Source organism: Sinocyclocheilus rhinocerous, unplaced genomic scaffold (genome assembly GCF_001515625.1).
Source record: "Sinocyclocheilus rhinocerous isolate Xijiao unplaced genomic scaffold, SAMN03320098_v1.1 scaffold235, whole genome shotgun sequence".
Taxonomy (NCBI): Eukaryota; Metazoa; Chordata; class Actinopteri; order Cypriniformes; family Cyprinidae; genus Sinocyclocheilus; species Sinocyclocheilus rhinocerous.
The window spans coordinates 132,380-155,475 of record NW_015646367.1 but is presented as its reverse complement, the minus strand read 5'-3'; the positions used below and the strand labels follow the sequence as shown (position 1 = coordinate 155,475).

Below are 23,096 nucleotides of genomic sequence, written 5' to 3'. Positions count from 1 at the left end.
CTTCCCGGGTTCGTGACATCACAAACCCAGATAAACCCCGCCCCCGGGAAAAGGCAGCAATGGGGGTGAGGCCATGCTGCGCTGCTTTAGAGAAGGGGAAGAGAAAACTAGAGCTGCACGTAAAAATCTATTCATATATGAATTCTGTCTTCTAACGATTCTAATGGATTCACAAGTTTCAAAATCAATGTTCTAAAGCAGCGGTTCTTAATACTGTTCCTCGCGTCCCCATGCTCTGCACACACTCTGCATCTCTCTCTCTCTTATTCAGTTCACTGTTAATTATACACTATAAAACTATAATTATACACCAATTATACACTTATTTTCACTTAGCTATGAGAAGCGTTATACATGGACGCTCGTGCAGTTGCCGTACTGTATTAAAGCATTAATCAAGATAAAACCCATAAACACAATCAAGCCTAGAAAAAGACCAGTGAACCACCCCTTTAAAAAATGCATCTTGAGACCTTGCGTTATTTTTCCCCATTCCATTGCATTTTTCAAAGCAAAAACAAAACAGTACAGACATTTAGCATTTTTTAATATGCTGCAAACCTTCAGGGCAAGAATCTTTATTCATCCAGTGCAGCTTGAGCAATCAACACGGGTGCCAATTGGGATCAAATCTGTGTTGGTTCTGGTACAAAAAGGTCAATAAACTGTCTTAAATAGACTTTGTTTACAATTGGAAATCTCAGAAATGGGCTGTTGGACTCCTGTGGCTTTAGAGCAGTGTAGATCTTGTTGTGATGTGGGTGATGACAGCAGAGACTGCAGTGTGGTTAACCCAAGATATTTATTTATTTGGTTTATAACCTCAGATTGCAAAGCACATGGCTGGTGCTTCCTGACCAGTGCTAGTTAGGAGTCGATTGTAATCAGGTTTGCATGCAGTTTATATATTTGCATTTTTTTTTCAGTGAAATGTTTTATTATTTTCTGAAAAATTGAGGCTTATGATTCTTCACATAAATGATGAATCATACTGAACCCAGTGCACATTATCACAACTGGCCCTTAGTGGAATGTGCAAAACAACTTAAGCTTTATGAACTCCATCTGTGGCATATAATATATTGATTCATCCCTCAGTTTGTCAAAACAAACAAAAATTTAGTTTACAGCGATGCACTTGCAATGGAAGTCTAAGATGTGAGGCATTCCAGAGGGATTCAAAGCAGAAACGTGTTGAAGCGTTGTGCATGTTTATTATTTGAGCTGTTTAGTTGTCTCAGTCATCCTTTTAGCACTGGGACTACTTGTCTAGATGAACGTCTGCTTATGCATTATCGACATAATTCCTGTGGGTGGATTTTTCTGTTAATACCTGAAGCAGTGTCCAGTCTAATATTATGATTCTTAATTTGAGAGAAGGATGTGCTGTAATGAAGTATCAGGTGTTTTTTTTTTGTGTTATGTTAATCAGTTATCACTGTGGTGCGCTTAATTTTTTGTTTTGTTTTCCCAGATGATTTTAAAGGGACAAAACATGTATGTTTGCATTGTAAACATTTGATTCACACAAAATTGACCTTTATGCTGTCTGCTTAAAGCAAATTAATTTGGTCATTTTTATCTTCATCTTCTTTTCTTTTTCTTTTTATTTATTATGAAAATCTACAAACAGAAATTAAAAATATTGCATTAATAAATACAAATGTATTTATTTATTCTATAAAAATAATGTATGGCTATTTTCAAACATTTAATTATTATTATATCTATTTTATTTTATATTTTATATAAAAAGAATGCACAGCTGTTTTTCAATGGCAGTTATAATGGTGTAGCTATGACATCTACCAGCAGGTGCAAACTGTAAATACTAACCAGCTAAACCTTGATTCCATAACATGAGAGGAACTATTGACTAGTTTTGTTAAAACGTTCTGTTTTGTTAGTCTTGGTGCTTTATTTTTGATATTTGTGTATTTTATTGTTTATCCTTGTGCAATACCTCAGAGACTTCCTTTGTAAGTGCATTGCTGTAAATAATGCAAGATTTTTGCTTGCTTCAAACATGAAGTTGTTGTATTGATCTAAACTGCTGTATATTATACACTCTTAGGATGTGTTCTGACTGACAGTCCAGCAGGAGAGACTCTCGGAGCTATGCAGTGTGTGCTTTGAGTGCAGGTGTGTGTGTTTTTTGTCAGAGATATAAAGGGACATGGAGAAAAAGCAGACTGGATCAAGTCTAGGAGAATCCTAGTGACGAGCAAACAGAGCAGATGTGATTAATTATTTACGTGCCATATTTGTCCTCCAGACATCATTTTTTCTCTCAGTCTGCAGCGCTGCGAGTAGCGAGTGCTGTTTTAAGATGATGGGCACATCTGAACAGAGATATGGAGACGATGCTACAGGCAGTTTCTCTGACACACACACACACACACACACACACACACACTCTTCTCTCTCCTCGGTTTCATTACTGCGATCGCTGCAGCAGTGGGAAGTGGTGTGTGTTTAGAAGTGTTTCACAGAGCCGGTGGGTGTTGACAAAGTCGGTGAGAACTGAAACAGGTGGGTGAGAGTAAAGTCAAAGTTCATGCTTGGATTCATGTTTTTGAGAAACTGCAGTCTTTTTTTGGCCAAATTCGATCATGTTGGGTTTCCTGTGCATCCTCTTTAGTTTATAATCTCACACTATATATTACACTCATGCATATATAGTGGCTTTTCATTGTAGTTTGATATGTCAAATAGCTATTTTTACATTAGGCAAGTTTCCATCCAGTGTTTTTATGCACATTTTAGGATATTGCATAAGCAAGTGCTGTAGGGAAGCACTTAGGTTTGAATAACATTGTGCAAAAACACATAAATAATGTATACTTTCGCTTGAAGAGAAAACCTTTTTTATTTTCTAAGAAGTTATGCGCATAAACTACAATGTAAACACATTTACCAAATAAATTCCTAGATGCGCATCAAAAACGTCATGTGACTGCCTCAAGTCATGTGACTGAAGAAGCTCAGATGATTGGCTCTGAAATGCTGTTGAAAAGCACTAGTAGGAAATTGAGAGGTAAGAAGTGTTCAAAGTTTTTTTTTTTTTTGCATGCATATATAGTGGCTTTTCATTGTAGTTTGATATGTCAAATAGCTATTTTTACATTAGGCAAGTTTCCATCCAGTGTTTTTATGCACATTTTAGGATATTGCATAAGCAAGTGCTGTAGGGAAGCACTTAGGTTTGAATAACATTGTGCAAAAACACATAAATAATGTATACTTTCGCTTGAAGAGAAAACCTTTTTTATTTTCTAAGAAGTTATGCGCATAAACTACAATGTAAACACATTTACCAAATAAATTCCTAGATGCGCATCAAAAACGTCATGTGACTGCCTCAAGTCATGTGACTGAAGAAGCTCAGATGATTGGCTCTGAAATGCTGTTGAAAAGCACTAGTAGGAAATTGAGAGGTAAGAAGTGTTCAAAGTTTTTTTTTTTTTTGCCTCCTGCAGATTACCTTAATAATAATCCAAATAAGCAGGCGCACTATTTTCATCAAGACCTTTAAGAGGTTATTTGCGTAAAATTTCAAGAGCATTCTTTTCAAATTAAAAGGAATTCAAGAATTTAAAAGTTTTGTCTTCAGAACATTCTTAACCCTCTGCTCCCTGTGTGCCTGACAAAATGACCGTTTTTTTCAGTGAAATGTATCTACTGTATTTTACATAGTTTAGTAATGTTTTTTATTTACATTTTTGTAGTTTTAGGGGCTTTTATGGTATTACTAAATTATATTCATGGAATAGTTATGATCCATTTAGTACCCGTTAACCACTTTTTGAGCATTGACCTGAAAATGAAATTTCCTATAAACTGTCTTAAATCTTGAAAGCTTTGACACGCAGACTTTAGTTTGGTCTCTTTTTAAAGAAGACACATGGCGGATTGTTGATATCACAAGAAAATTTGCTTTCTAAAAGTTTTTTTTTTGGGCGCAATACCAAATGCTTCCACTAGATAAAATTTGCTCCCATTCATTTCCAGTGCAATCATTTTTGACCTCGAACAGTACAAGTGTTTCTTTTTTTTTTTCAGGACCATTTAACCTTTTTGAGCCATGTCCAAGTTTTGTGTGTGTGTGTGTGTGTGTGTGTATTCACACAGCAAGTGCCAAAACCTTTATCAGGTTTTGTACCATTACAATGAAGTAAATCATTTGAAACAAACCAAAAAAACTTTTTAGGGTTAGGAATAAAATTATGCTGTTTTTCTAACTTAAATGTTTTTGGGAATACAAGATATTTTTCAGAATCCAGCCTCCGTATTATAAGATTATTTTATATATAACATTTGTTCGTCACGATTTCTGTTCTCTGGTAAGTGAGGAGATTCACATGCAGACAGATAATGAGAGAAATTCAATGAGGCAGCCAAGGGTGAGGAGAGAAGTATAGCATTGGGAGGAATGCGCGATGCATAAGTGGAGATGGCAAGGCGAAGCAGACCGTGCTAACTGTTGAACCCTTGACCCCTTTCTGTAAAAGCGTGAGAGCTTGTTTCAGCGCTAAGAGCGAGGTGGACTCCATAGACGAGGAGGTGCTGAAAATACAGCTCACCGAAAGCAGCGCAGGGCAGAAAAGATTGGACATTTTCCACGTTACTGTTCTTTGAAAAAGAAAACAGAGCCGTAAAAGACTTGCTCTCGCTGCGGGCACGGTGTCAAAAAACCTCGTAACAATCAAAATGTTCTCATCAACTTAATAAGTCGTGTTCCCTTAAACCCGAGTGACACGCTGCCAACATTGATGTTTTGCCTTTTTCCAGAAAGAGGCTTTTGAATGTTGTTGCATCGTGCACACAATATAATCAAACCTCGTAAAGCTCAAAGCCCTGAGGAGATAAAACCCAGATGCTTGGGTCTAAAGACGTCCTCCTGGTTAGCGGCGAGCGCAGTTCCTGCTGTCACTCAGGCCGCGGTTTTACTTGCATATTTAATTCTGTTTTCGTGTTCAGTGTCTGGCTCCGTGACAGCATTCCTTTAGCCTGATGTCGTTTGACATGTCGGAGTCGAGTCGCCGACTTGGAGGCCTGAGGTTGACATGCTTTGTCAAGGGAGAACGAAGACGTGCTTGCACTTGCACAAAGGCATGTGGCACAACCATTTAGGGCTGCAGCAAGGGCGTGTTTTTTTTTATTATTCTCTTGATTTATTATTTCTCTCCTCCCCGCAAGCCCAAAGGACTAGAGGAATTAGTAACGTTTTGTTTTGTAATCCATGTCAGGCTGGTGCTGAGATTTGGAAACTCATAGGAAAGCACAAACACTGAGATTTTTTGAGATACGACAGCATGTGTGACTCCATGTGATGTCAAAGAGATCGCATTCGTGACTTTTTGCTCTCAGTTGGTTCTCTAATGAAATCAAATGGAGACTTTCTCTAAAGTCTCCCACTGTTTTCCCAGAAAAAGACCTTAATAATCTCATTTCAGAGGAGATGAGGCTGATATGCATAAGGGATAGAACAATTACAAAAGAGCTTTCATTAATATCTCGTTTTTAGTCTCCTATACAATAATGAGATCAACTGGAGACTCTGGAGAGTTTCAGAAGAGATCTTAGAAAATTGAAAAATATGCAATCAAAACAATAAGTAAATATGTAAACAAATGTTTTATGGTTTTTCATTTTAGTCAACACCTAAACCCATAAGTTAGAAACAATCCTAAAGGAGATCTCATTAATATCTCAGTTGTTTCTTCTTGACAATAATGGGATCAAATAGAGAATAAAGTCTCCCATAAACACACACACAAAAAATTTGAGTATTTCTTTATTGCACAATACACATTCCTTAATATTATACCTAAAATGTGTTCAAATGTTTTAATATCACTATTTATAAGGATTATATGATCTCAGTGTACTATCAGTCTTTAAATTTAAAGGTACCTAAAGTATACTTGCAATAGTTCCACTTTAGTACAATCGTATATATATATATATATATATATATATATATATATAAGTGTAACCTTTATTTTAGATAACCTTATGAGAGAGGAATCACAAAGGAAATTTTGTTAATATCCAAGTGGTTTTCCTAGACAATGAGGTCAAATGGAGACATTAGAGAAGCCAGTTTCCGTCACTGAATAAATAAGAAAGGTAATTGCGACTTTTTAGCTCACAATTCGGATTTTTTCTTGCAACTGCGAGTTTTCATCTCGCAGTCCTGACTTTTTTTTCTCAGAATTGTGAGATATAAACTCAAAATTGTGAGTTATATATAGAATTGCAAGAAATAAAGTGACAATTGCGAGAAATAGTCAGAATTGCGATATAAACTTGAAATTCTGACTTTTTTTCTCGCAATTGCAAGTTTATATCAAGCAAATCTGAGGAAAAAAAATCAGAATTGTGAGCTTAAATCTCCCATTTCTGACTATTTTCTTGCAATCGTGAGTTTATATCACACAATTCTGAGGGGGAAAAAAAGTCAGAATTGTGAGATAAAAAGTCACAATGACCTTTTTTTTAAATTCTTTATTCAGTGGAGGAAATTTCCCAGAAAAAGACCTTAATAATCTCATTTCAGAGGAGATGAGGCTGATATGCATAAGGGATAGAACAATTACAAAAGAGCTTTCATTAATATCTCGTTTTTAGTCTCCTATACAATAATGAGATCAACTGGAGACTCTGGAGAGTTTCAGAAGAGATCTTAGAAAATTGAAAAATATGCAATCAAAACAATAAGTAAATATGTAAACAAATGTTTTATGGTTTTTCATTTTAGTCAACACCTAAACCCATAAGTTAGAAACAATCCTAAAGGAGATCTCATTAATATCTCAGTTGTTTCTTCTTGACAATAATGGGATCAAATAGAGAATAAAGTCTCCCATAAACACACACACAAAAAATTTGAGTATTTCTTTATTGCACAATACACATTCCTTAATATTATACCTAAAATGTGTTCAAATGTTTTAATATCACTATTTATAAGGATTATATGATCTCAGTGTACTATCAGTCTTTAAATTTAAAGGTACCTAAAGTATACTTGCAATAGTTCCACTTTAGTACAATCAAATGTACGTCAGTATATCTTTAGTTGGACTTCAGCACTACTTCCACACAATTACAGTGTATTAAGTACAAAATTAGTTGTTTCACACAATTCTGAGGGGAAAAAAAAGTCAGAATTGTGAGATAAAAAGTCACAATGACCTTTTTTTAAAATTCTTTATTCAGTGGAGGAAACTGGCTTCCATAGAAAACCTTCCAATTTCTCCTGAAGTAAGGACCTTAGTCATCTAATTTCTAGAGTTTCAGAGAATATCAGAACAATTGCAAGCTATGCAATCAAAAGAATAAGAGAAAATATGTTTAATGGATTTTTTTTAGAGAACCTTATGTAATATAAAAATCAAAAAAGGAAATCTCATTAATGTCTCAGTGGTTTCTTCTATACAGTAATGAGATCAAATGGAGACATTAGAGTCCATTTCTCCTTAGAAAAAGACGTTGGAGATTTTAGATAGCACCTAAACCCATGCATTAGAAAAATCACAAAGTACAATCAAGTACAGACTTTCTCAAATGTTCCCACTTTCTCCTGAGAAACATACCCTAATAATCTCATTTCTAGAGTTTCAGAGGAGATCTTAGAAAATTTCAAGCTTTGCAATCAAAAGAAGAGGTTATTTTAAAATAACCCTATTTGATAGAAACATTTTAAAGGAGATCTTATTAATATCTCTGACAACAATGAACAAATAGAGACTTTACCTTGGTTCTTCTGCATCTCAGATGTTTCTCCTGAGACGTGTCTTCATTTGAGTTTTAAAAAGTGAATGATATGGCAGATGGTTTTGAGAAACAGGTACTAAAGTCACAATGTCATCGCTGGCAGTGTTCAGATCCTCAGTGGAGATTTCGCTGCGTGTGGCAAAAGAAATGTTCTGGATCATCACGTCTTGCCTGAATTGATCTCATGAATTGTGCGCTCACTGCGATTCTGCCAAACTAGGCCGTGTTCCTGCATCAACATCCGTGTTGGTCCTAGAACAACATTCTTATCAATCAGATTTTTAGGGACAGGCCAAAAGTTACTGTAGTTTTCAGTTTGCTGCCACGTCTCATGCACAGTTCAGTCTTATAGTTTTAAATTTGCTAACACTTTAGATTAGGGATGTTTAAACTTCTCAGCACATTTATTGGCATTTTCATGTTTAAAGCAGGCGATTTGTAAAGGTTATACGTTTTATATGTCATGTATCGAGAATGAAAGCTAAAATTATTTTATGGTCATTTTTGTTTATAATGTTTTCTCCAGGTTTATCTTCCAATTTCTCCTGAAGTAAGGACCTTAGTCATCTAATTTCTAGAGTTTCAGAGAATATCAGAACAATTGCAAGCTATGCAATCAAAAGAATAAGAGAAAATATGTTTAATGGATTTTTTTTAGAGAACCTTATGTAATATAAAAATCAAAAAAGGAAATCTCATTAATGTCTCAGTGGTTTCTTCTATACAGTAATGAGATCAAATGGAGACATTAGAGTCCATTTCTCCTTAGAAAAAGACGTTGGAGATTTTAGATAGCACCTAAACCCATGCATTAGAAAAATCACAAAGTACAATCAAGTACAGACTTTCTCAAATGTTCCCACTTTCTCCTGAGAAACATACCCTAATAATCTCATTTCTAGAGTTTCAGAGGAGATCTTAGAAAATTTCAAGCTTTGCAATCAAAAGAAGAGGTTATTTTAAAATAACCCTATTTGATAGAAACATTTTAAAGGAGATCTTATTAATATCTCTGACAACAATGAACAAATAGAGACTTTACCTTGGTTCTTCTGCATCTCAGATGTTTCTCCTGAGACGTGTCTTCATTTGAGTTTTAAAAAGTGAATGATATGGCAGATGGTTTTGAGAAACAGGTACTAAAGTCACAATGTCATCGCTGGCAGTGTTCAGATCCTCAGTGGAGATTTCGCTGCGTGTGGCAAAAGAAATGTTCTGGATCATCACGTCTTGCCTGAATTGATCTCATGAATTGTGCGCTCACTGCGATTCTGCCAAACTAGGCCGTGTTCCTGCATCAACATCCGTGTTGGTCCTAGAACAACATTCTTATCAATCAGATTTTTAGGGACAGGCCAAAAGTTACTGTAGTTTTCAGTTTGCTGCCACGTCTCATGCACAGTTCAGTCTTATAGTTTTAAATTTGCTAACACTTTAGATTAGGGATGTTTAAACTTCTCAGCACATTTATTGGCATTTTCATGTTTAAAGCAGGCGGTTTGTAAAGGTTATACGTTTTATATGTCATGTATCGAGAATGAAAGCTAAAATTATTTTATGGTCATTTTTGTTTATAATGTTTTCTCCAGGTTTATCTTTATTTTAACTTCAGTGTTATCAGTGTTTTCATTTAGTTAATGAATGTGTTAATAATGAACAGAAATAGAAAAAATAAACAAAATAGCTAGGCATATTATGTGTGCATTTTCAATAATGTATTGGGTGCTTTGGTTTTCCGCTTACCACAAATTTTTTTGTATTTTTTTGTTATTTTATAAAAAAAAAAATTCGGAGTATTCTAGCTTTTTTGTTTTAATTTTAGTATTTTAATGTGTTAGCTGGTATCATTTAAATATATTTATCAGTGCAGCACAATGTAGTGTTATTGATAATAAGTGGCATTTTTATGTTTAATACAGGTAGGTTTTATAAGTTTTGTAATATAGCGTATATCAAAAATGAAAGCTGTATAATTGGTGTCCCTTTTCATTTTATTTGAGTCAATGTTGGAGTCATGTATGTGACGTATTTTAGTTCAGTTTCTGTTTTTACCAGTTATGTTAGTTTTTATATTTCAGTTAACACAAATGTTTTCGTTTCAGTTTGCGTTAGCAAAAATAAACAAAATAGATCATTAGAAGTATGTGTTAAATACCATAATGCGGTCAGAGGGGTGGAGTCAAAAAGTAAGAGGCATTGATGATGTCATCCAAAAAGGGAAGTTGTTTTAGAGGCAGAGCAAGATGTTAAGAAAGATTTACAAAAGATTACAAAAAAATATTGTTTTAATTTGGAAAAAATAACACCAGGAATGCGCATCTGGCCTTCCACCAGATCAGCCAATTTACTCGCACGACAGTTTACTTGTTCAAAGGGTTACGCGGATAGCACTGCACGGTTCATTTGGAGCGTTTGGCTTCCCATAAAGCTCATAACTAAATAAAACAGGCTGTGTGATGTTGAGGAAGGATAATTTGGCATACAGATATGACACACGTCAGCACTTCTAAAATAAACGGCTAAAGCAAAACACACTTAATAATTAATCTTTTACTCTCCAGTGGTTGCACATGTGCATCTTCTCATAACCAAGCATGACCTCTCTGTCTCTCTTCCTCCTCTTCAGGTAACGCGTGTCAGAGCGGACTGGTGCCAGCGCTGGTTCGAGCTTCTCTGCCCACTGTGCCACCCTCTCTGGGCATGAAGCACTTCCTTCCCTTCCCTCTGGATGGCGGCTCCACGCTCAGCCTCATTCCCAGCTTCAGCAGCGTGAGTCACACAAACACACTCCGTCTGGAGGTGCTAATGAGGTTCACTCTGTTCTCGCGTTGGTGGTCAGACACGCTGTCCGCCGTGGTTTGAAGAGAGTGTCGCTTGTGATAATTGTCATATGAGTGCTGGTTGTTCTGGGACTCTTGGTTGTGGAGTGCTTTGCAGTGCATTCTGGAAATGTAATGCCAGCTGTTGTCTTAGGCTCAGGTTGTGAACTTGTGAAGATCATATAAACATCTACTGCATAGTCAGCTGGATGTGGGTAATGATAGATGTAGATCTGGCTTATGAATAATAACAACTGGTGCTAAAAGAAGAAGAACAACTAATTTTCTTTGTTATTTAGGAAAAATCACAAAGGACATCTATTGAATGTCTTGTTTGTTTCTCATAGATACCAGTGAGGTTACATGGTGGCTTATGAATAATAACAACTGGTGCTAAAAGAAGAAGAACAACTAATTTTCTTTGTTATTTAGGAAAAATCACAAAGGACATCTCTTGAATGTCTTGTTTGTTTCTCATAGATACCAGTGAGGTTACATGGAGAACATATGTGACCCTTGACCTGACCCTTATGACTGGTTTTGTGGTCCAGGGTCACATATCAGAGGCCTTTGCTTGGGTATTGTTCTGTACTGAATTTCCGAAGATATCCCAAACTCTATATCAAAGGGGTAGCAATAAAAATATCTCAATATTATCTCAAATACTTCTCGTTAAATTCTCAAAAAGATCTGAGCTGCTATTTGCATTTGTTTTTTTAGCTCTGTAGTTTTAGAAGAAGCATCTCAGACAAAGTTGATTATATTAAAGAAACCATAACTGAGAACTGCATTACTTCTGAGCTACAAATGAGAAACCTTTGAGAAATACATTTTCAATGTGATGATAATCTGCTCTCCAACCTTGGTCTGTTCCCATAAGAAAAAGGTGTCAAAAGAAAGATATCTCTTTAATATCTTAATTGTTTCTCGTAGACACTAATGAGAATAAATGAAGAAAAAAATGAGAGAAGCCTTCTGTTTCTCATACGCGTCTCCTTAGAAAAGACCTCAGTAATCTCCACTAGAATACCAGAAAAGAACTCAACAATGTCTCAAATTGTGCTGAGATTTGTAAAGATACCATGCTATCAAAATCCAGATCTCAATATGAACTAAAATTCTCATCAAAGACTAAATTATGCATTTTGTTCATTGTAAAGCTCTGCACTCTTACTGTATGACTCATTTGTGTCTTTTTACTTTTAGAAGAAACATCTGAGACTAAGTTGATTCTTAAATGAACCAAAACTGAGAACTCCATTACGTCTTCTGAGCGAAAAAAAAATGCTTCTCATATATTTCCTTATCTGAGAACCCAAAAAGAAATCTCACGTCTTCTCTAGAATTCAGGAAGAGATCTCAAAAATGTCTCAAACTGATATCAAAGTCTGCTATGGAAAGTCAGAGATCTCACTATGAACTCTGATATTACTCATCAAATTCTCCCAAGACTAAATTATGAATGTTGTTAATTTTATAACTCTTTATAGCTCTGTACTCTTACTGTATGACACATTTAGTCTGTTTTTACTTCTCATGGAATTGTAGAAATAAAATCAGAAACAAATTTGATTCTTAAACAAACCATAACTGAGAGCTCCATTACGTCTCCTGAGCTGTGAAAGAGAAACCTCTGAGAAATGATATGTTTATCAGCCTTCAACTGTGTCCATTAGAAAAAGATATCTCCTTAATATCTCAGTTGTTTCTCCTAGTCACAAATGAGAATAAATGGAGAACAAAATTGAGTGAAGCCTCCTACTTCTCAGATGTTTCCATAGAAAAAGACCCCAGAAATCTCCCAGATCTCCTCTAGAATTCAGGAAGAGATCTCAACAATGTCTCAAACTGTGCTCAGATTTGCAAAGATACCAACGTCTGCAATCAAAAGCCAGAAACCTCCCAATTAACTCATATTCTTCTATATACTGTGTCTCATTTGTGTTCTCATTTTTTAGAAGAAGAAACATCTGAGACAAATCTGACACTTAAATTAGTCATACCTGCAATTTGCATTTATTCTCCTGAGCTTTAAAAGAGCAACCTCTGAGCAATCCTCTGGGATCACGTTTTGCTGCGTTGCTTTGGGCTTTTGTCAGCATGAGAAATACATTTTTGTAAGATGCTGGTGTGGCACTAAAGCACTCATCAGCGCTCACCCAGCGCGTCACCAACAGATGGGAACCTCTTTGATTATTCGTGCATGTGCTAAAGTCTGAAAAAGCACAACAGACAGGCCGTGTTGTCCTAAGACGGCGTATCGCTGGGAGGGAATTTGGCTGGAGGGACCACTGAACTGGCTGGACCTGCGTTTGGAAACTGGAGTGTGGGATTTTTTAAAAACATGCTGGTAACAGATGCATGCATGTGGAGCGGAGCGGCACAGTCATGCATCACAGAAGAGTTTAGTCATACGCGCACACACACACAAATACACACACACTTTTTGATAGTGGTTCAGAGAGAGGCAGCAATGGTCGCCAAGGCTGACATTTGCTCTGGATCCCTAATCTGTATTTAACAGACTTTTCCTTCGATAATGAGTTGTGCATTGGCCATCCTCCGGAGCCGGTAATCTGATACTAGATTAACTCACAGTAATCTCTCTCTTGCTCGCTCTTGCTCTTATGCTATGTTGGCGAAGCTCGCTCTCATATTGAATTCCAGAGTTGGCTTGATCAGGGTTGTAAATGCGTTTATGTCCCATTCTTTTGTGTTTTTGCTCGGTGCGCTTTTACACGTGGCACAGATGCAACAACGGATTTGTTTTTGCTGAAAATCTGCATCAAAATGCAGTTTAGATTGCATTGGACAAATTAAACTGGACACCTCAAAATAATATATTGACAGTAAATATTCATTACAACTTTCTATTGTGTTATGGAATGCAAACAAAAATCTAAAAATCTATAAATCATGCTTCTCCCATGTTTTAGGATAGTTTAGCCCAAAAAATGGAAAAAAGTTGAGAAGTTACTCACCCTTATGTTGTTTCAAACCTGTAGCATACTGCTAGCATACTACTTAATGCAATGCAAACTGTGTTGTATAGACTAAATACAGTGTTGGGGTTAACATTTTCATAAGTAACTATAATTTAATTACACATTTTTTTCTTAGTAACTGTAACTGATTACAGTTACATTTATTTTGTAATTAAATTACGTAACGCCGTTACATGTAACTAGTTACTCCCCAACACTGACAAAATATTACATTTGCAACAAATTTCCTGCATATGTAATTTGCCAAATTGCGTGTAGTTACAATTTTGTAAATAAAAAGGGTTATTTTGCATTTTTTATTCAATTTCGCATCATAATCTATTGACAGTAAATAGAGTTCTTGCTTTATAGAATGAGAATGAATTTGCAGCAAAACAGAATCGCTTGGTTGGTGCTGTTCTTTTTAAAGGGGTCCTATTATGCTTTTTCACTTTGGTTACAATCATCTGGGTTTAAATAGCGCTCAAATTGATTTGATTTTGACGAAATATTTACACTGAAGCTCGCAGTGGTAAGGGGCATGTCATTTCCCGACCAGGCGCCGAGTGCTGCCACAGCACATTTCGTATTTCAGAAGATAATATGTGAAAAATAATGTTTTTCGAACAACCTAGTATGAGAGACTGTTCTAGTACACCCCCAAAACAAAATCAAGACTTTGTAAAAGACCATAATAGGACCCCTTTAATGAATCAATCAAACTAACTTGTGAATCGGAATGAATCAAATAGAGGAGTCATTCATCTGAAGCATGAAATGAATTGATCAGATCAGACTGTTTTCCTTACTTACCATGTTCGTTATTTCAAAATCTGCTTGTATTAATATGTTGTTGCTTCTGTCTACACTCATGTGGCTTTGTAACACATCAACAAAGCCATGCTGAATAAAAGAAAGCGTGTCGGACGTCATAATATGTTAGGAAACAAATATAGCCTGATTAGTCATAGTTTAGTCATGGTAGGAAACACTGGTGTTCACTCACCTCACAGAGTTTTGTGTCATGATCGACTTGAGCTCTTTCAGATGGAGCGAGAGGTTTTCGCTGTGTATCTAATGTGTGTGTGTGTGTGTTCATTCTCAGGAAACAGTGAGGTCAGATCTATAGCTGGCTCTCAGAGGCGTGTTAAACATTCACTGGTTCAGAATCGTAAACACAAAGGAATCTTATGGAATATGACGGCAGGGATTTTCCAACCCTAATATATGTTAACAGCAATTTTACAAGGCTGGAATGATGTGCACAGTTTTTTCCAAATAATATATATAAAGAAGCCTGTAATGTACACATGAAGCCATATAAATTCGGTTATATGAGAGCAGAACTAATTTAACATTAAAGTGACTTTGCCAAATTGATACGATGCATAGTTACAAATGGCAAATACACACAAAATAGGTTTATAAACCTTGTTTTCTTCCAGAGATTTTGTTCTAACTAGCTGTGAACACAACAAGCGATGCATGACAGAACATTTTGTCAGTCACTGAGGATGACTTGAATGGAATACTAGCATACTGTCTGGTATACATTTAAAAAATATCATATATAATTTAAAAAATATATATTATTGTAATAATTTGATAATTATTAATTATAATAATTTACAATTATTTTTTCCTCAAAATGTCTAAATACATGATAGTCCAAATAATATTAATACTTGAATAAGAAAAAATGCTAATACTTAAAAATTGTATTATTAAATACTTAAACAATGTAGTTTTTATATTTTAAAAATTATTATGATTTTAATTTGACAATTTATCAACAGTAATAATTTAAAATTATTATTTTTATTTATATTAATATTTTTTATTAATACTTATTTTTATTTTTGTTGATATATGTAAATAATATTCAATTCAATTCAAGTTTATTTGTATAGCGCTTTTTACGATACACATCGTTACAAAGCAACTTACAGAAAATTAAGTTTCTACAATATTTAATAGTAACTTATCAGTGGTGACTGTCAGTTTATGTACATATGGCAGAAATGTACGGATCGGAAAAATCAATCAAAGACGTAATCAAACAGACGATGAACACTATTAACAGCAATTATTATATGATGCAATCAAATTTATAGCAAAGTTTGGTAGTTCTGTATGTGGTTTCAGGGTTGGCATCATCTGAGGTCCTCTGAGGGGTTGCCATCATCTCTTCTCAGGTGTCCCGTGGCAGAAACAGAGAAACAAATAGAGACATAATTAGCGTATAGCTGCTGTTCCAACCAAGCAAAATTTATTTGTTTAACCCCTAAAGGCCCACGAAAATACCATTTATCTTTCCTGAGGCCTGCATTTGTCTGCGAGAAACAAAACAAACTCTATTTTCCCTGTAGAGAGGTCTGCACTACGCTATTGATTTCTCTGTGGAAAATTGCTCTGGAGTGGAGCGCTGGGAGTGACACACGGGCCTCAGCGCCCTCCGCTCGGCCTGCCGTACCGCAGCCTGTTTACCTCCTGAACGCACAGCCGGACAGCGCCTGTTCTTCTCTGTTGCGTTAGACCGGGGTTTGTGAGTTGATGAAAAGCTAATAATTAATTCAGTCATAGAAAAGGCAAGTCAAAATTTATTTGTAAACCGCTTGTACGGTACACATTGTTTCAAAGCAGCTTGACAAGAAATCGTGATTTTAATGGATGGTAATGTAGTTACATGAGCCAAAATAGAAAAATCAGGCAGTTTAAAATCAAAAGTAAAATTAAAATAAATATGACTGAACTGTTATAAAAACAAAAATGAAATCGCAAAATGGCTCAGTACTATTATTGAATCTCTCTACAAGTTGATTATCACGTGCATTTGGAAATGCAACATGTTCATGGTTATATTTAGATGCAAATGTAAATGGTTTATTATTATTCTTAAAATAATAATATAAAGCAAAAAAGATATTGAATATTTTATGCCAATATTTTATTGTAACAATTACTTTACGAATTATAAAAGGCACGCACGCACGCACACACACACACACACACACACACATTTCCATTTTACTAAGATTTTAATTAATTTGAATATTTGTACTTTTATTATTATTATTTTATATTATTCTTTTTTATATTTAAATATAAATATTATTATATATTTTTATGATAGTATTTTATTGCAATATATGTTTTTTTAATGTAGAATTTGTATTTTTTTATTTTTAAGTAATAAAAAAGACAAATAAAGTGTGACAAACATGCAAAAAAATAAGAAATCAGGAAGGGGGCCAACACTTTTTCACACCACTGTATATTTGCCATTTTTAATTATTTTAATATTTTTTGTTTTATTATTATTTTATATTACATACAGATGTGCTGTTTATTGAATTATTTAAATACGGAAAAATCTCAGGGGGTACTTTAAGAAAACATTTTATCTCAAAGCTTCAGCATTCAATAAAAATCCCTGCATTTGGCTAACGAATAAGCTGAAGGGATAAGGTGAGTGTGTGTGTGTGTGTGTGTGTGTGTGTGTGTGTGTGAGCGAGGTGGAGCGATGTAAACAGACACACGCAGCTGTTCTGGTTTCTCATTCCCACCCTGTTGCCGCTCTCACGGTGATGCTCTGTTCCCTGGTGATCTGCCAATGGCCTCTCCCTGGTGGAATGCACTGATAATACCCCGGCTTTTTACGCTGATGTTTTCCTGCCAGTTCGTCTGCGCAGCTGAGCATAATATACTGCATTTTGATTAAAACAATTTGTGCTTTTGCAGATGCAGAATCGCTGGGAGAACGGAGATGTATAGGAGCCCAGAGGGGTTTAGTTGGCTAAACTGAAACGTCTTTCAAACCCTGACATATTCCATGAGCTGTTTTTCGCACACATGAAGCATTCCTCGGGGTCTGAATCATCTGTATTGTTGTTTTCAGTGACCTCAATGCATGAATGAAACGGGTACGGCCCTCTTTGTGACACCCAGCAGAATCATTCAGTGTCACAAGTCTGTGATGTCACGATATATCAGGTTTGAAGGCGTGCAGCGTACATTTACTGCTGTCACGTTGATGCGTTTCATGTTAGAAACTAGCAGCTGCTGACCTGAAGTGGGTCGCACATGCTGGGAGGGTAATTGCTCTCTGAAATTCAATCTAATACCACAATGGTTTACATTTCAGGTGCGTATGACTTTGACAGATATTTTTCCTGCTTGCTTCGATTTCACCCTCCTCCAGCTGCTCCCATTTTCTTTTTCACATCATGTTTTTGGGTTCAAACCACAGTATGCTTGCAACATCAACATTGGAAAACTGTTGCATCATCAACAGTTTCAGTTAAAGGCGTAGTTGACAATTTGCTGAAAATGTACTCTCCCTCAAGCCATTCAAGATGTAGATGAGTTTATTTCTTCATGGGAAAATATTTGGAGAAATGTAGCATTCCATCGCTTGCTCACCAATGGATGCTCTGCAGTGAATGGGTGCCGTCAGAATGAGAGTCCAAACAGCTGATAAAAACATCACAATAATCCACAAGTAATCCACAGCACTCCAGTCCATCAATTAACATTTTATGAAGTGAAAAGCTGCATGTTTTTAAGGAGCTTCTTCTGACGGCACCCATTCACTGCAGAGGATCCACTGGTGAGAAAGTAATTTAATGCTAAATTTCTCCAAATCTTTTCCCATAAAGAAACAACCTCATCTACATCTCGGATGGCCTGAGGGTGAGTACATTTTCAGCAAATTTTCATTTTTGAATGAACTATTTCTTTAAGTAAATAATCAGCTAAAAGTAAAGATTGCGAACTATTCCTGAGTACATTAAGTAATAAATATCAAGTTAATTTAATGTGTCAATTTCAGTTAATATACTCTAGAATGTCTGTTAATGTTTCTAAATATTTAATATTATCAATTTAATAAACATTGTTATATTTTGTACTGCAAACATCCTGAATACTATAAATCTCAAGCTGGATTTAATATTCAATTTTAGGCTATAGACACTTAAAAAATGTATACGTGCAATCAGTTTCCAATGTTTCTTCAAGTAAACTAGTAGAGAAGGCAGTCAGAACAAGTTTGAAATTCTCAGCTGTTTATCACAATATCACAATATTGTCAGTGTTCTTGTATAAGACTCTTATACGACTGTAAAACTGTAGCTTTATATCTTTAAGCGTATTTGGATGCACTTTGCTTGTGTGTTGAACCACAAGCTCTGATGACAAACACACTTGCATCCAGACAAACAGCTCTTGTGGGAAAGTTTGCACATTTACAAGTTTACGTAGTGTGCATCGCACCATGTTTCTCTGCTGAAGACGTTTATGCTGTCACGCAAGCCTCTCTACACCTGTAACATGTAATGAAAGGCCTCCCGCCTTTAGTCTCCGGAGAACCTCACTTAAGTCTTCAATGCAAGCTTTTCGCTGAGATTTATGAGGTCGACGTGAGTTTAAAAGAGCAAGGGCTGTTTGAGATGTTAGCCTACAGTCATGCTTGCCTTTGCTGTAACGTCATCACCCTCGTTCCCGTCCCATCTCTGTTTTACATGCAAGCCTACAAGACATACAACCATGTCCCGCTTTCCTTCAGGGTCAAATGGAGTTTCTGACCCTGTACACTGGCTGTGTTTGCATGCAGCCTGATAATCCATTACTAATCTGACTCGTGGCTCAGCTGAAATGTAAACACCTCAGGTGATGTAGATCCTAAATAATTCATTAAACGGAAGAAAAACAGCCTTGTAAACAACTGAATCTGGCTACTCTCACAGTCTGATTCAAAAATAGCTTGTGTGCATGCATAGCTTTTATTGTGTTTGTTAAGTGAAGTTAGAGATGTAAGAAGAAAGCTTTCTTGGCATAGTTTCAGATAGAAAGGCAAACATACATTTAGAAAGGTAAACACTTAATGCACTGGGAAGATGTGCTGATTTGTCTTGTCTATTCCGGATGCAACTCTAGACACAGCAAACTGTCTTTGATTTACTGTCAGAAGTTATTTAAATACAAAATAAATACAAAATAAATAACAAAAAGATTTAAAAGCCAGTGGAGTCACTTTTTTAAAAGAAATTACAGTTTTTTTTTTATTGCTTTGGCACAATTTTCACAAGCAACTCTTTGTACTAATATCACAACAGATCATCAAAAGTGCACTTTTTTCAAACATTTCAGCATATTTTCAATTGTGTCAGTACAATACACACAATCACAAAATATCCTTTTCACTACACAAAATAAGTGTTTCATCTATATAAATGTTTCATTCACAGTAACTGCCTTTCATAAAGCTATTACTATCAAACTTTTCATTAGCATGACTTCTCATTCAGTTTAATACATTTGTCTATTATTTAATCTAACTCATCTTAATGGTTAATCAGAGAATCATTTGGTGCATCTATAGAGATAGATTCAATAGATATTTAGTTTCTATAGAACGTGATTGCAATTTAGGGATAACCAAATGCACTGAATTATTTTTACACTAAAGGTGATTTATCTAAGATGATAACCACTATTTTGTAAGGGTGTGTGTGTGGTTCAGGTAAACCCTATTTTACGGGGACAAAATGTCCCCACAAAGATGGCAATATCTGAAATCATTGTCCTTTTTAGGGTCCAATGAGAAAAAAATGAATTTTCGTAAGGGTAGGTTTAGTGTTGGGCGAGACAGTATAAAACCCATTACTCCTATGTAATGTCACCATAATGATAGGAAAACCTGTGTGTGTGTGTGTGTGTGTGTGTCGGGGCTTAAAGTTCTCCGGCGTGCGGTGTTTGGCTGCGGGGAAAAAAAAGATAGTCGTCCTACATTTAAAAATACTTGTTGATATCATGTTCGAGTTCATGAGTTCGCCTACCAATAGTATGAGAGGAATACAGCTTTCACTTTCAACCAAACGTTACTAGTCGATGCGCATTAAATATCGCATGCAATTTATCGTGCAGCCCTACTTGAAATCATTGTCCTTTTTGGGCCCTATGAGAAAAAAAATTTAAGGATAGGTTTAAGAGTAAGGTTTGTGTATGGGGATACAGTATAAAACCCATTAATCCTATGAATGTCACCATAATGATAGGAAAACCTGTGTGTGTGTGTGTGTGTGTGTGTCGGGGCTTAAAGTTCTCCGGCGTGCGGTGTTTGGCTGCGGGGAAAAAAAAGATAGTCGTCCTACATTTAAAAATACTTGTTGATATCATGTTCGAGTTCATGAGTTCGCCTACCAATGTATGAAAGGAACACAGCTTTCACTCTCAACCAAACCAACATTACTAGCCAATCAGAAGTTTTTGCTCTTATAGCTTTTTATAGGATTTTTTTTTTTTTGCTTTAACCCCTGGTGTGTGTGTGTGTGTGCCTACTTACTGTAACCATATTTTGGGGACAAATTGGTACCCAGAAGTAAGCAAAACTTGACAAAATCACCTAAAACCTTCCTTTGAGGACGTCATCATTTGTAAAACCGTGTGTTTTGCTATTTTTGAACATACAGCAGGACAAAAGGGAGAGGAACTGATCAGAGAGATTGATCAGAGATGTATCAGAAGAAGGGAGACAGATGGCATCAAATACAGCATTTTACATTACATTATGCCATGTGATACTGTATATAGAAGCATTACCATGGTAAAGATTTATTTTATGTGAGATAAGTTAGGTAGTGTAAGTGTATTTTCTAACATGACAGTTATTGCCTGTATTACTGTAATTATTTCAGCAACAAAGGTGATTTGAAACATTGTTTGCTCTTGAATGAACTGATTGTTAAAAGTACTAAATTGAAAGAAGATCATGCTGTTGTGTTTTGGTGATTAATTCAAATGTTCTCTCAATACATATCACAATGATCTTGTGTTCTGAAACAATGATTATGTGGAATGAAAATATGCGCAACTACAATGAAATCATGAGATCAGGATTTTGGGGAGAAATTGGTACCCAGAAGTAAGCAAAACTTGACAAATTCACCTAAAACCTTCCTTTGAGGACGTCATCATTTGTAAAACCGTGTGTTTTGCTATTTTTGAACATACAGCAGGACAAAAGGGAGAGGAACTGATCAGGATCAGGTTTTGAAATAATGACTAGTGGTGTTACAAGTGTGATCAGCTTAAAGTTTTGCACTAAGAGTTTTGAAAATGTGCACCTTACTTATGAAAATAGTACCAAACCAATAAAAAAAAACTAATACTTTTATTCAACAAGGACACATTAAAATGATCAAAAGTGTCATTTATAATTTTACAAAGATTTCTATTTCAAATAAATGCAGTTGTTTTGAACTTTCTATTCATCAAAGAATTATAAAAGTGTCACGGTTTCCACGAAAATATTAATCTGCATGACTGTTTTCAACATTGATAATAAGAAATGTTTCTTGAGCAGCAAATCAGTATTTTTTTTGAAAGGTTATGTGTATATATATATATATATATATATGTGTGTGTGTGTGTGTGTGTGTGTGTGTATTTGAGGGGGACTGAAGCAGCTGGAGTCACTCTATTGTGCATCAAGCAATTTCATTCTCCACTATATTTTAGTGATTTACAAACTTGAATATGAAAATGCCGTCATTATTTATGCATTCTAATGTCTTTCAAAACAATGGAAATTAATGTTGACTGCAGATGTCAAGCAAGATTCTTAATGGTTTTCATTGAATAACGACTTCAGTGTCAGTCTTTTCCTCACACAAAGCTATCATATGACTTCAGAAGGCTTGAAATATAGAGTATGAGTCATATGGACTTGTTTTATTATGATTTTTTTCCTTTTTGAAGCCTTGGTTTCCATCCACTTACATTATGTGAAAGAGAACAGCTTAGATATTTGGCTAAACATCTTTTGTGGCATACCTGACATGCTGGTGAGTAAATAATGACAGAATTTTTGTCTGAACTGTTCCTTCAGTCCTGTAACTCATATGGACGTATGGCGTAATTGAAGAAGCAGGACAGTTCGTTTCCCAGTGTTTTGCCTCTGGAGTGTCTGATGCCTTGTGTTGTGTTCAGTGGCGTGTGGTCATATTCACCTTCCTCTCTTTCACACCATAATCAATCTTGTTCAGTAAGCATGGACGAATCGCCATCAGGAGATGAATGGACTCATTTCTAAAGTCATGGATCTTGTTAAGGAATTCTCAGCCCATCTCCGTGAGGAACCTTTCTTCACTTTAAATGGAATTTCAATGGAATTCTGCGAGATAGAACCAGTTTGCATATGGGTTTGAAGAAATATTCACATATTTACAATATATTCAATAGTGCTGTCAAACGATTAATCGCGATTAATCGCATCCAAAATAAAAGTTTTTGTTCACATAATATATGTGTGTATACTGTGTATATTTATTATGTATATATATAAATACAAACACATACAGTATATATTTTGAAAATATTTACATGTATATATTTATATTATATTAAAATATATTTAGTGTATAAACATAACATATTTTTCTTAAATATATAAATGCATGTGTTTGTATTTATATATGCATAATAAATATACACAGTATACACACATATT

The 23,096-nt window shown here is 35.4% G+C and overlaps 1 protein-coding gene across 1 annotated transcript in view; it reads left to right on the top strand.

Moving 5' to 3' along the window:
• The window catches only part of LOC107707621 (zinc finger protein 385D-like), a 71,841-nt gene that overhangs the window by 2,320 nt on the left and 46,425 nt on the right, over positions 1-23,096 (top strand). Inside the window, exon 2 of the mRNA XM_016511697.1 lies at positions 10,409-10,551. Within this exon, the coding sequence (XP_016367183.1) occupies positions 10,409-10,551 (143 nt within the window). The remainder of the gene's footprint in view (positions 1-10,408; positions 10,552-23,096) is intronic.